This window comes from Salmo trutta, chromosome 12, assembly GCF_901001165.1.
Source record: "Salmo trutta chromosome 12, fSalTru1.1, whole genome shotgun sequence".
Lineage (NCBI taxonomy): Eukaryota > Metazoa > Chordata > Actinopteri > Salmoniformes > Salmonidae > Salmo > Salmo trutta.
The window spans coordinates 76,918,151-76,932,367 of NC_042968.1; the positions used below are offsets into that span (position 1 = coordinate 76,918,151).

At 41.0% G+C, this 14,217-nt stretch overlaps 1 protein-coding gene across 1 annotated transcript; it reads right to left on the reverse strand.

Moving 5' to 3' along the window:
- Positions 1–4,855: 4,855 nt before the first annotated feature.
- On the reverse strand, positions 4,856–14,217 carry LOC115202616 (UDP-glucuronosyltransferase 2C1). The gene is made up of 4 exons (XM_075074297.1): positions 14,168–14,217; positions 13,825–13,944; positions 7,255–7,368; positions 4,856–6,604 (listed from the first exon to the last, which is right to left on the reverse strand). The coding sequence occupies exon 4, from the start codon at positions 6,593–6,595 to the stop codon at positions 4,856–4,858; it is 1,740 nt and encodes a 579-aa protein (XP_074930398.1). The 5' UTR covers positions 6,596–6,604; positions 7,255–7,368; positions 13,825–13,944; positions 14,168–14,217.

A 14,217-nucleotide genomic window follows, 5' to 3' on the forward strand; every position in this document is an offset into this window, starting at 1 on the left:
CTTTATTTTTTTGAGCAGTGTACTTTAAAAAAGCATATTTAACATAAACGTCCACAAAATACATTGAAAGTATACTTTCAAAAAAACATTTGCAAACCTTTTGCATATAACCCAGCATCCTTTTCTGCAGTTTTGATTTATAATATTGTTCCTCATATTTAGCTAATTCAAATGTTTTGATATTCACTTTCCCAAACTGAATAATGTTCTCTCTTTACTTACACAGTACACATTTTATTGAAATTTTAATTTATCACCATAATGTGAACAGCTAAAGTGTGAAATCCCACTAGAGCACAGTTGTGCACAGTTTTCAAAAGCTTTACTTGTAATTTGAGGCTCAAACCACAACTGCTTTGAAAATAGCATGTTTACATTGGTTGAGAATATGCCATGGTCAATCAAGGTAGCATTAATATGGGTTATTACAGTAGTTAATGTGGTTACTGAGTAGAAGTGTATTTGTGAAAGTATACTTGAAACATTAAAAATACACTGTTATTGTAAAGAAAATACAAAATAAATTTGACTCATATTGTTACATTCGTCTGAAGAACTGGACCAAGGTGCAGTGTGGTAGGGGTACATTTTACTTTTAATAAAAATGACACCGGAAAAAAAATAATACAAAAAATGAACGTAAAGCTATATGCAGTGCAGAAAGCAACTACACACAAACATGATCCCACAATCACAGGTTGGAAAAAGGGCTGCCTAACTATGATCCCCAATCAGAGACAATGATAAACAGCTGCCTCTGATTAGGAACCATGCAAGGCCAACAAAGAAATAGAAACCTAGATATGCCCACCCAAGTCACACCCTGACCTAGCAAAATAGAGAATAAAAAAGGGCGTGACACATATACCATTTTACTATATTTCTAATTTATGAAAAATGTGCAAAAAATGTACTTAAGGTGTATTCAAAGTATATTTGTTTTGCTCTTTATCTAGTATGCTAAGAATATATTTAAGTACAAAAAGCTAATGTGCAATTTTAAAATTTTGCCAGAACAGATTTAAGTCAAAACTGTAACTTGGCCACTCAGGAACATTCACTGTCTACTTGGTAAGCAACTCGTGTATATTTGACCTTGTGTTGTAGGTTAGCTTCAAGTTTTAATGTCAAATGCACAAGTACAGTGAAATGCCTTTCTTTCTAACTCAAAACATAACAAAATGCAATAAATAATAGCAATGTATTTACTAGAAAAAAACCCACAAGAAATAAGAATAAGATAAATGAAATACACAATAAAGTAAGTAAGTATGAAGGTAAGCATACTATATACTGGGTTTAAAAAAAAAAGTCAGATACAATACCATATTTACAATGTACAGGGATACTGGAGTGATGGAGGTACAGTTGAAGTCGGAAGTTTACATACACTTAGGTTGGAGTCATTAAAACTCGTTTTTCAACCACTCCACAAATTTCTTGTTAACAAACTATAGTTTTGGCAAGTCAGTTAGGACATCCACTTGGTGCATGACACAAGTCATTTTTTCCAACAATTGTTTACAGACAGATTATTTTACTTATCATTCACGCTATCACAATTCCAGTAGGTCAGACGTTTACATACACTCAGTTGACAGTGCCTTTAAACAGCTTGGAAAATTACAGAAAATGATGTCATGGCTTTAGAAGCTTCTGATAGGCTAATTGACAATTGAAGTCAATTGGAGGTGTACCTGTGGATGTATTTCAAGGCCTACCTTCTAACTCAGTGCCTTCTTGCTTGACATCATAGGAAAATCAAATAAAATCTGCCAAGACCTCAGAAAGTAAATTGCAGACCTCCACAAATCTGGTTCATCCTTGGGAGCAATTTCCAAACACCTGAAGGTACCACGTTCATCTGTACAAACAATAGTACGCAAGTATAAACACCATGGGACCACACAGCCGTCATACCGCTCAGGAAGGAGACGCGTTCTGTCTCCTAGAGATGAACGTATTTGGTGCGAAAAGTGCAAATCAATCCCAGAACAACAGCAATGGTCCTTGTGAAGATGCTGGAGGAAACAGGTACAAAAATATCTATATCCACAGTAAAACAAGTCCTATATCGACATAACCTGAAAGGTTGCTTAGCAAGGAAGAACCCACTGCTCCATAACCGCCATTAAAAAAGCCAGACTACGGTTTGCAACTGCACATGTGGACAAAGATCATACTATTTGGAGAAATGTCCTCTCGTCTGATGAAACAAAAATAGAACTGTTTAGCCATAATGACCATTGTTATGTTTTGAGGAAATAGGGTGATGCTTGCAAGCCGAAGAACACCATCCAACCGTGAAGCACAGGAGTGGCAGCATCATGTTGTGGGGGTGCTTTGCTGCAGGAGGGACTGGTGCACTTCCCAAAATAGATGGCATCATGAAGTAGGAAAACTATGTGGATATATTGAAACAACATCTCAAGACATCAGTCAGAAATGTAAAGCTTGGTTGCAAATGGGTCTTCCAAATGGACAATGACCCCAAGCACACTTCCAAAGTTGTGGAAAAATGGCTTAAGGACAATGAAGTCAAGGTATTGAAGTGGCCATCACAAAGCCCTGACCTCAATCCCATTGAGAATGTGTGGGCAGAACTGAAAAAGCGTGTGTGAGCAAGGAGGCCTACAAACTTGACTCAGTTACACCAGCTCTGTCAGGAGGAATGGGCCAAAATTCTCCCAACTTATTGTGGGAAGCTTGTGGAAGGCTACCCGAAACGTTTGACCCAAGTTAAACAATTTAAAAGGTACCAAATACCAATTGAGTGTATGTAAACTTCTGACCCACTGGGAATGTGATGAAAGCAATATAAGCTGAAATAAATCATTGTCTTTACTATTAGTCTGACATTTCACAAAGGAAGTTGAGTGTGAAGTGTTCCTGGAGGAAAATAAACAAAAGGAAAGGATACAACACTTCAAAGAGCAGCAAAGGAAGATCTTGAAGTTCAGAAAGGTGAACTGGAACGACTACAGGCAGAGAGAGACGTAAGGGCAGCTCGGGCCAGGTTGGAGGCCTACAACCAGGAGGTAGTATGGGAAACTAGCTTCAAAACTGCCGACAACATTACTCCAACTACCAACCAACAATCCTCCAATGCCCTAGCATCATCATCTTATGTGGATGTGACTTCTCTGGCTCAAGCCTTACAAGATAGCCCTTAATCGACTTCCAACGCCAGAGCCATTTGTATTCAATGGGGATCAAATTCAATTCCTTGAGTGGAAAGCCTAATTTGTGTCACTTATCTATCAAAGAAGCATCTCGTCAGCTGACAAGCTTTATTATCTTAAGAAGTACGTGGGTAGACCTGCTCGTAAGACCCTGGATGGTACTTTCTACAGAAATTATGATTGAGCCTACAAAGACGCATGGCACAAACTCAACCATAGATATGGCCAGCCATTTGTCATACAGAGGGTATTTAGCGAAAGGCTAAATTCAACCTAAGGATGCTGTAGGACTCAGAGACTTTTCAGAATTGTTCAATTCCTGTCAAGATGCTATATCTCATGTTATAGGTCTTCAGATATTAAATGGCTGTGAAGAGAATCAGAAGCTAGTTCAAAAACTGCCTGACTGGGCAGCTTCTTGCTGAAACAAACCAGTTACACAAGCCTTGAACAATAGTCAAGAATTCCCTAGTTTCCAGGACTTTGCTACTTTGTGACAATGGAAGCAAAGATTGCCTGCAATCCGATAACTTCTTTCTATGTTCTCCATTCATCCAAATGTACCACTGAGAAAAGATACGTCAGGGAGACCAAGAGGAACAAGGCTAGTGTTCTCAGCACTCAAACAATCACAGATAGTGAGATTCAAAAGTCAGCCAAAGGAAGTGCAAGCCTTCGTGTATGTTTTGCCAGGACAACAAGCAACAGCTCCATGGCTGTTCTAAATTCATGACTAAGTCTTTGGAGGAGAGACTGAAAATACCAAAGTGAATGCTGTGGTGGCTTAAATTTACAACACCAGTCTAGACATGCTGACACGATGACTGTGGTGGTTTAAATTTACAACACCAGTCTAGACATGCTGACACGATGACTGTGGTGGTTTAAATTTACAACACCAGTCTAGACATGCTGACACGATGACTGTGGTGGTTTAAATTTACAACACCAGTCTAGACATGCTGACACGATGACTGTGGTGGTTTAAATTTACAACACCAGTCTAGACATGCTGACACGATGACTGTGGTGGTTTAAATTTACAACACCAGTCTAGACATGCTGACACGATGACTGTGGTGGTTTAAATTTTCAACACCAGTCTAGACATGCTGAGATGACTGTTTGTTTTGCCATAAAACATTACACCTAAATGAGAGGGAAATACATTAAGTACATTTGAACAGAATTTATGTAGTAAATAATCACTTCAGACATTTTTTTTCTTTATTTTTAATTATTAGATGAATTGTTAATCCATCACCAATTGACTTAAAACACTTAAATCCCATTATGATTTTTCATATTTCATGCACTCAAAAATCAAATGTATCAATCATTTGAATTTTGTTTTTTGATTTGTTTTAGAATATTGACAAAAAAGTACTAGACAATTTCATTTTCAGCATGTTTCAAGGCGCTCCATACTTTTTAGACATGTATTTCATCACTAGCGAAGTAAGCTTTCTTTCAGCAAACATATATGTGACAGCAAACAAATGTATGTGACAGAAAACAAATGTATAGGACAATGTACTAAACAACCTGTATTATGTACCAGTATTGTTTACCATTTGCATATGATCCACACCAAATTGTGAGTAAGAAATACAGTACAACTTATTCTGTTTGGACCAGCAGGTCTCCCGGTTTATTTACCTTTGCTCTTCACTCTAGGTTGTTTTCTCTGTTGTCTTCTTATCTGCATGGGACATTTTCTCTGTTTTCTTTTTATCTAGTTGAGGTATGTTTTCCACGCTTTTTGAGTCTGGTTTAGCGCTGTTCTCCATCTTCGTGTTCCCTAGATGTGGCATTGTTTTCTTGGACCTTCGTTTGAGTAGCACTCTGACAAAGGAGAACAGAGCACCTACAGAGCCCAGTGGGATAGTCAGTAGTAAGGCCACCACATCCAGGCTGTAGTAGGAGTACCAGGGCATGCTGTAGGCCTCAGTACGGAGGTGGGATGCCCCTTTGTTCCTGATCACATACTCAACCCAGAAGACTGCACGATCCAGTGGATGCAGAGGCTGGTCTCTGTGTAGGCTGGAAAGTCTCTTCATGCTGCGCTGGTAAGAAGGGTTCTTCAGGATGTTCTGCAATGCCCCAAGGAACTCCCATTCCGTGAGTGTGGCTGCATCCAGCACCCGGGCCGCTCCCTTGGCTTGCAGACGCACCAGGTTGTCCTGCTGGTCAAACAGCAGAGGCAGGCCCAGCACAGGGACACCATGGTAGATGGCCTCATAGACACCATTGGTGCCTCCATGGGCCACGAAGGCGCGGGTCTTTGGGTGGCCCAGGAGGTCGTTCTGGGGAAGCCAGTCCAGCAGCAGGGTGTTGTTCCCTAGAGAGGATGGTCTTTTTCCCATTAACCTCCATACAACCTTCTGTGGCAGTTGGGCAAAGGCGGCAGCTACAGCCTCAGTCACCTCCTTAGGCAGAACAGAGATTAGGGTGCCCAGGGACATCACCACCACCCCCTGCTCCCCAGAGCTCTGCATGAAGGCCTCCAGCTCCCCAGGCAGTGGCTTGGCCGGTCGGCACTGGAACCCCCCTATGTAGACCACATTAGGCATAGTGGGCCGCGGGAACTCAAATACAAAGTCCACCCTCATCAGCCACATGTCAGCTGACTGCTGCAAGGATAGCAGGTCAGTCCCTGGGGGGAAATGCTGATCCAGTATGTCACTGTAAATGGGTAGCACCAACAGGCGCTCCTGGAGGAGGTTGATGATGTAATGCATGAGGTTTTGTGTCCTCTGGAGGAGACCCATGGTGTCAGTGAGCCCAGAGCCTGGTACAGGCACATACGAGATAGGAGAGGGGGCTATGGAGAAATGGCCCTCTCCAAAGCTCATCCAGCGCACATTGTAGACCATGGTCAGGTTGAGGTAATGTGCTAAAATGATACCAGCAGGCATGCCGGGGTCCGTGAGCATGAGATCAAAGCTTGAGTCCTTGAGCTGTGTCATCAGGGCCCAGTCCTCCAGCATAATGGAGAGCATGGTGCGGGTGGCGCTGTGGGCAGCTCTCAGAATGGACACCAACTCTCTGATCTGGACCAGGCTGCCCATCACCAGGCCTTTCCTGCGTCCCTCCAGGACATTACGCACTGCCTGCTCAAAAAAGCTCAGGTTGAACGTTGTAACCCCCAGCTTTACCGTGACTGAGGTGTAGTGTGGTGAACGCTCCCTGACGAACCAGCTTTCAGCCTGTCGTATCACAGTCATCTGGTGACTACGCCCATGGAGCTCCTTCACCAGCACCTCCATGTTGACCCAGTGGCTGCCGTCTATAGGGAACACCAGGATCCTGCTGCCATGGCAACCAAGGGGCAGTGTGAGGAGGAGCATCAATGGGAGGAGGAGCCAGACAAAGGTGGGCAGAACCAGAGATCTCTGCACACGCTCAGACATTTCTCTCACCTTCAGAAACAAGAGCATAGTCATGGGAAACGGAAATGTCAAAAATCTATACAAAATGGTATCCATTTTTATAATAGCAACAAAAAAACTAAAATTAATATAAGAAATAATGTAATGCATAGAGTTTATATTCTTGTACAGTACAATTACAGTCAGCTTGGAATTATATATTTTCCACAAATGAGAACTTACTATATTTTGAATTTGAATTTTGTGGTGATTCGATTTTTATTCCCGTTCTGTGTGATACTGTCTGATTGAGGCCGGTGATTATTTAGTATTCGCCACTACGAGCTCAAAATCATTTTATTTTTAATCTCAATGATATTAATGTCTGACATTAATTTCACTCTGCGTATCAAGACCTCTTTAAAATGAGAAAGAGTATTAATCCGACAGGGATTAAAATAGTAGCTTGATAATATAAGACTATGCAATTTGAATAGTCTATCAAAATGTACATTATTGGACTCCATAAAGATAAATAGCAATGTGCCAGTAAGTATTAGGTTATGAGTTGACTAGCAAGAAGAGTGTCGTTAAGAGTGATTTTGGGGTCTGAGCAGGCCTACAAGCTAAAGACCTGAGCCATCGAGAATACACTGAGTGATATCTTTGATTAACAGAGTATAAAATCTGTGCTTTCGTACCTTGATGAAGGGTGATGCAAGGTATTATGGTCGTGCAACCTCCCTCTCTCTCCCGATATCTCCTCTTGTAGCCGAGGTCCTCTGGTCAAAATGCCCCTTCAGTCCAAACTGCAGCTAGAACGATAAAGAAGTAGTGTCCACATAAGCACAAACTCACATAATGGAGATCAGGTGTTCCACAGCTCTGGTGGGAGAGCAAATGGAGGAGAGGGAGTTTGAACAGCTATTGTTCTCCATTTAGATCTACACTCTAATCCCTCATTGGGAAATAGCCCTTATAAACTGGTGAAACCCTAGATCCTAGAATGTGAGCCCTTTCTCCCCAGCATATGACATGAAAATAGAAATTCTTTCACAAACATAAGGTTTTGTGTTTGAAATCCAATGCATCCCAAACATGCCCAATGGGTGACATGTCTGGTGAGTATGCAGACCATGGAAGAACTGGGACATTTTCAGCTTCCAGGAATTGTGTAGAGATTCTTGTGACATAGAGTTGTGCAATATCCAGCTAAAACATTAGGTGATGGCGGCGGACAAATGGCATGACAATTGTCCTTAGGATCAAGTCGCCGTGTCTCTGTGCATTCAAATTGCCGCCGAGAAAATGCAATTGTGTTCATTGTCCGTAGATTATGCCTTCCCACACCATAACCCCACCGCCACCATGGGGCACTCTGTTCACAACTTTGACATCAGCAAATCGCTAACCTACACGACTACACGACGCCATACACGTTGTCTGCCATCTGCCTGGTACAGGTGAAACCGTGATTAATCCGTGAAGAGCATACTTCTCGAGCATACCAGTGGTCGTGTAGGTTAGCATTTGGTTAGCATTTGCCTACTGAAGTCAGTTGTGAAGCAGAACTGAAGTCAGGTCAAGACCCTGCTGAGGACAACAAGTACACAAATGAGCTTCCCTGAGACGGTTTTTGACAGTTTCTGCAGAAATTATTCAGTTGTGCAAATCCACAGTTTCGTCAGCTGTCTGGGTGGCTGGTCTCAGACAATCCCGCAGGTGACAAAGACAGATGTAGAGGTGCTGGGCCAGTGGGGTTTCATGTGGTCTTCAGTGGTGTGGCCGGTTGGACGTACTGCTAAATTCTCTAAAACGACGTTGGAGGTGACTTATGGTAGAGAAATTAACATTAAAGTATCTGGCAACAGCTCTGATGGACATTCCTGCAGTCAGCATGCCAGTTGTGTTGTTACAAAACTGCACATTTTAGTGGCCTTTTACTGTCCCCAGCAAAAGCTGCATCTTTGTGATGATCATGCTGTTTAATCAGCTTCTTGATATGCCACACCTGTCAGGTGGATGGATTATCTTGGGATAGGACAAATGCTCAGTAACAGGGATGTAAATACATTTGTGTAAAACATTAGAGAGAAATAAGCTTTTTGTGCATATGGACAACTTCTGGGATATTTTATCTCAGCTCATGAAACATGGGACTTTACAGCCTGCCTTTACATTTTTGTTCAGTATAAGATAGAAGGTTACTAAAGGCAAAAACGAAAGGAGTGTTGTTGTTTACGGTGGATGGGTTAGCATATAACAATAATGTCTAGCAACCCAAATGGACAACTTCAGCATTTCACCTTATTAGCAACTTTTTAGCTACTTTGCAACTACTTAGCATTTTAGCCAATCCTTCCCTTAACACTAACTCTAACCTGAACCAATTAAGCTAACCCTAACCTTAACTCTAACCATAACTAACCCTAGTGTTTGCCACATAGCTAATGTTAGCCACAATACATTGATATTCGTAACAGGTTTTGGAAATTCGTAGCATATTGTACATTTTGCAGATTCTTAACATATTGTACAAATTGCAATTGTAACATATTTTAAAATTGCAATTCTTAATGTATCACATTAATAACATATCACACAAAATGGATGATGGACATCCACAAATGAGCACAAGCGATATGAAACGTAACATATCATACAACATTTAGTGTCTCAGGTTTACATACAGAATAATATGAAATGCTCTGAGACCACGTTGAGTTACTAAATCTTTTTGAGTTGGGCCCCCTCTGATTTATTACAGACCTATGCCTGCATTCAGTTCCAGCACTAACCTCGTGATAACTGACAACTGAATAGAAGTTTCATTGTTTTTGTTTAGGCGATGTTAAAGGTGTGGCTGCGTTGGAGCAGACAAATCGGTGAGCGGCTTCTCTTGTTGTCATTGTCACGAAAAGAAATAAGGACTCATATCAGCCTAATTAATGAGTAGATTTTAACACACATTCCAGTGTTCGAACTTTTATTATGGCTGCTTCCTGATTTGACAGCTCCAAATAAAAACTATGTCACTGCTATGCAGTTGTTGGTGATCGCAGGTTTGGGCAGAACTGATTGAATCTAGCCATTAAACTCACAAAATGCTGCCAGGAAATTACAGCGTAACACAATTGTGGCCTACTGTTTCCTCATTCACATTCCGCCTTTAACCCTGTAAAGATATTACCAAATGTTCCGTAAAATAACATCCATTTTACCCATGTCAAACAATTATCTATTCTCCATTTATAGTACTTGTATTATTGTGAAATAATATTTTAATGAAAAAATATAGGCTAAACCTGTTTCAGTGCCTTGCAAAAGTATTCACCCTCTTGGCGTTTTTCCTATTTTGTTGCATACAACCTGTCATTTAAATGTATTTTTATTTGGATTTCATGTAATGGACGTACACAAAATAGTCCAAATTGGTGAAGTGAAATGAAAAAAATACCTTGTTTCAAAAAATTCTAAATAATAAAAAACTGAAAAGTGGTGCGTGCATATGTATTCACCCCTTTGCTATGAAGCCCCTAAATAAGATCTGGTGCAACCAATTACCTTCAGAAGTCACATAATTAGTTAAATAGATTGCACACAGGTGAACTTTAAGTGTCACATGATATGTCACATGATCTCAGTGTATATATATACACACACCTGTTCTGAAAGGCCCCAGAGTCTGCAACACCACTAAGCAAGCGGCACCATGAAGACCAAGGAGTGCTCCAAACAGGTCAGGGACAAAGTTCTGGAGAAGTATAGATCAGGGTTGGGTTATAAAAAATATCCGAAACTTTGAACATCCCACAGAGCACAGTTAAATCCATTATTAAAAAGTGGAAAGAATATGGCACCACAACAAACCTGCCAAGAGAGGGCAGCTCACCAAAACTCACGGACCAGGCAAGGAGGGCATTAACCAGAGAGGCAACAAAGAGACCAAAGATAACCCTGAAGGCGCTGCAAAGCTCCACAGCGGAGATTGGAGTATCTGTCCATAGGACCACTTAAAGCCGTACACTCCACAGAGCTGGGCTTTACGGAAGAGTGGCCAGAAAAAAGCCATTGCTTCAAGAAAAAAATAAGCAAACACGTTTGGTGTTTGCCAAAAGGCATGTGGGAGACTCCCCAAACATATGGAAGAATGTACTCTGGTCAGATGAGAGTAAAATTGAGCTTTTTGACCATCAAGGAAAACGCTATGTCTGGCACAAACCCAACACCTCTCATCACCTTGAGAACACCATCCCCACAGTGAAGCATGGTGGTGGCAGCATCATGCTGTGGGGATGTTTTTCATCAGCAGGGACTGGGAAACTGGTCAGAATTGAAGGAATGATGGATGGCGCTAAATTCAGGGAAATTCTTGAGGGAAACCTGTTTCAGTCTTCCAGAGAATTGAGACTGGCATGGAGGTTCACCTTCCAGCAGGACAATGACCCGAAGCATATTGCTAAAGCAACACTCGAGTGGTTTAAGGGGAAACATTTAAACATCTTGGAATGGCCTAGTCAAAGCCCAGACCTCAATCCAATTGAGAATCTGTGGTATGACTTAAAGATTGTTGTACACCAGCGGAACCCATACAACTTGAAGGAGCTGAAGCACTTTTGCCTTGAAGAATGGGCAAAAATCCCAGTGGCTAGATGTGCCAAGCTTATAGAGACATACCCCAAGAGACTTGTAGCTGTAATTGCTGCAAAAAGTGGCTCTACAAAGTATTGACTTTGGGGAGGGGTGAATAGTTATGCACGCTCAAGTTCTCTTTTTTTTGTCTTGTTTGTTTCACAATAAAAAATATTTTGCATCTTCAAAGTGGTTGGCATGTTGTGTAAATCAAATTATACAAAAAAATCTATTTTAATTCCAGTTTGTAAGGCAACAAAATAGGAAAAATGCCAAGGGGGTGAATACTTACGCAAGCCACTGTAGATCCAAACCTGATCTCTTTGTATTATTTTTAACCATTTCTTATTTTACAATGATGGCCTACCACGACCAAACCCTTCCCTAATGAGGCTGGGCCAATTGTGTGCCACCCTATAGGACTCCCTATCACGGCCGGTTGTGATATAGCCCAGGATCGAACCAGGGTCTGTAGTGACACCTCTAGCACTGAGATGCAGTGCTTTAAACCTCTGCGCCACTCGGGAGCCCACATTTTACCTGTCCACCCTTTTCGAATGCTGAGAGTGATTGACAGAAGGGGACGTGGACTTAATCATGAAGCACAATAAACATGTCTGGAATGTCTGCAGGTATGCTGGCTACTTAAAGTGAAACTGACAGCATTTTAGCAACATTAACTCTTATTAAAATCTGTTCATATACACCCCCAGGAAGAATATGACACCTTTTTTTTACATTTTATGACAAGCAGCACTTACATATGATCATTTTCATAGAATGTTTGGGAATGACGTATAGTAAGGTATTAGTGAAAATTCTATAGCAATCTAGAGTGGGAAAGCAGCCGTGCATTTAGGCAATTAATAGACACTGCAGTAAATAAAATCTCTGTCTTGTCCAGGATCGGAGTCTACGCAGACCAGTGCACCATAGCCAATCAGAGCTAAAATAGGCCTATATGCAAATAAGCCGTTTTCCACAACGACCTGCCATCGTTCACTTTGAACTGGACTGTGTGTTTACTGGCAGTATCAACAGCATGAATTTAGATCATTAGAACGCATTTGCCAAAAGCCACAAAATACATGAATGGATTTCTGCAAGTATGTGACAGACTGGCTCAATTCGGTCTTGTGTAGCAAAATTTGAAATGGTGTTTTTTACATTGGATAAAAATAGAGACTCAGCTAGACAATTGTATATTATACACTACACTTGAGGACCAATGGGAAATTAATTCTACTTTGAAAGTTGATAAACTTCTAACCCCACTTTTGAGAAAATGGCCCTTGAATGTTTTGGTACACCTATGGGAGAGCTCTTGTTTGTCTTCACCCATTCAGCATTGTTCGCACCCTCTTAAACCAGCCTCACCCATCTCTACAGGGATTCACATGTGACACCATGTGCTAAACAGTGAGCACGGTAGTGTACTAAACATCCAAAGATTATAAGACTAAAGGGTCATTTATACTACGTCTATCGACATGGTCTGTATACAGTTGTCTCAGTGACATCATGAACATTATATTGTCGTCCCGTGACACCAGCCTTCGCTTTGGCTCCCCCTTCTGTCCAGCTCAGGCGTTCGGTGTCGCTGGCCTTCTAGCTTCACTCATCAACCCCGGACTTGTCTCATCATCATTACACACACCTGGTTCCAATCCCCACTCTATCACTGTATACTCCCTCTGCCATTTGTCGGCCATTGTAAATGTTATTTGTTTTCCTGAGAGGAATCTCTCCTACTATTTCCTGAGTACTTTATATTTGCACTTTGGGTTTGCCCTGTGCCTTTTTGTTTATGAAGATATATTTTGAGCACAATAGCGTTTGGTTTTCTATGGTTCTTAAATAAATTCTGTAGTTGTAAACCTGCGACTGCCTCCTGCCTACTCCTCTCTACACCAGTGACACGTCCGACATTAAACTTGTTATGAAAAGTTAAACACAAAAACATGCATTACATCAGCAGCCTGGTGGTCCAAAATCTTAACTTTAGCTAATTTGTATTCATTATTACAGCAAAATAAACTCAACAATATCATTATTTACAAGTTAATGGCAAACTAATTACAGAAAATAGCTTATGGTTGTAAGTTTGACAAAATAAAAGCAGGGCATTCTACCAGAGAACTTTAAAACTTGGATCCTTGGTCTAAAGTTATATCCTAATTTGACTTTGGTGCAGGTCATGTGATTCTTCACATTACCGTCTCTGGTAAACACACACTATATCAAATAAAATCAACATTTATTTGTCACATGCACAGGATACAGAAGGTGTAAACGGTACAGTGAAATGGTTACTTGCATAGTGGAGTCTTTTGTTTAGACATGTAGCTAGCTAAACAATGAACCATAATCCCAACTTGTAACATTACTTCCCTGCATGAGTCTACATGTAGCCAACTAGGTTCAATGTTAGCTAGCTAACATTAGGCTATAACTAGCAATACAAAAAGCTCTGAGATATGAATAATATTACTACACAGATCATACACGTAATGTTAGCTAACGAGCCAGCCAGTCAGCTAACGTTAGCTAGCTAGCTAACAGTATGCTTTAACTTGCAATGAAAACAACTTTCTGGCCAAATTAGAAACATATCTGAAAATATAGCTAGACTCTCTTACCCATATATATGGATGAATGCGTCTCCCTCTGTCATGGATACCATGTTTACCCTTAGTTTGAAGATGTAATTCTGTGATCTCTTTTCGACTCCCTCCGCATTTGCAATCAAACACTGTGCGCTGAAAATGGGACACATGAAAGCAGTGCAATTGAAGTTGAATTCACCGATGCAAGCACATCAGGCTGTAATTTCATATAGTAGATGACTAAACTGTTGACTCATTTATATTCGCTTGTGGGTCTTATTCGGCCCGTGGGCCTTGTGTTTGATACATGTGTGCTATACTGTTATCCACGTTATGACTAACTTGTGATCATTGCCCTTGCTATGTATTGACATACCCATCCTTAGTTACAGTCGTCCGTTTTTGTTCAAAATATTTTGTCTTTGA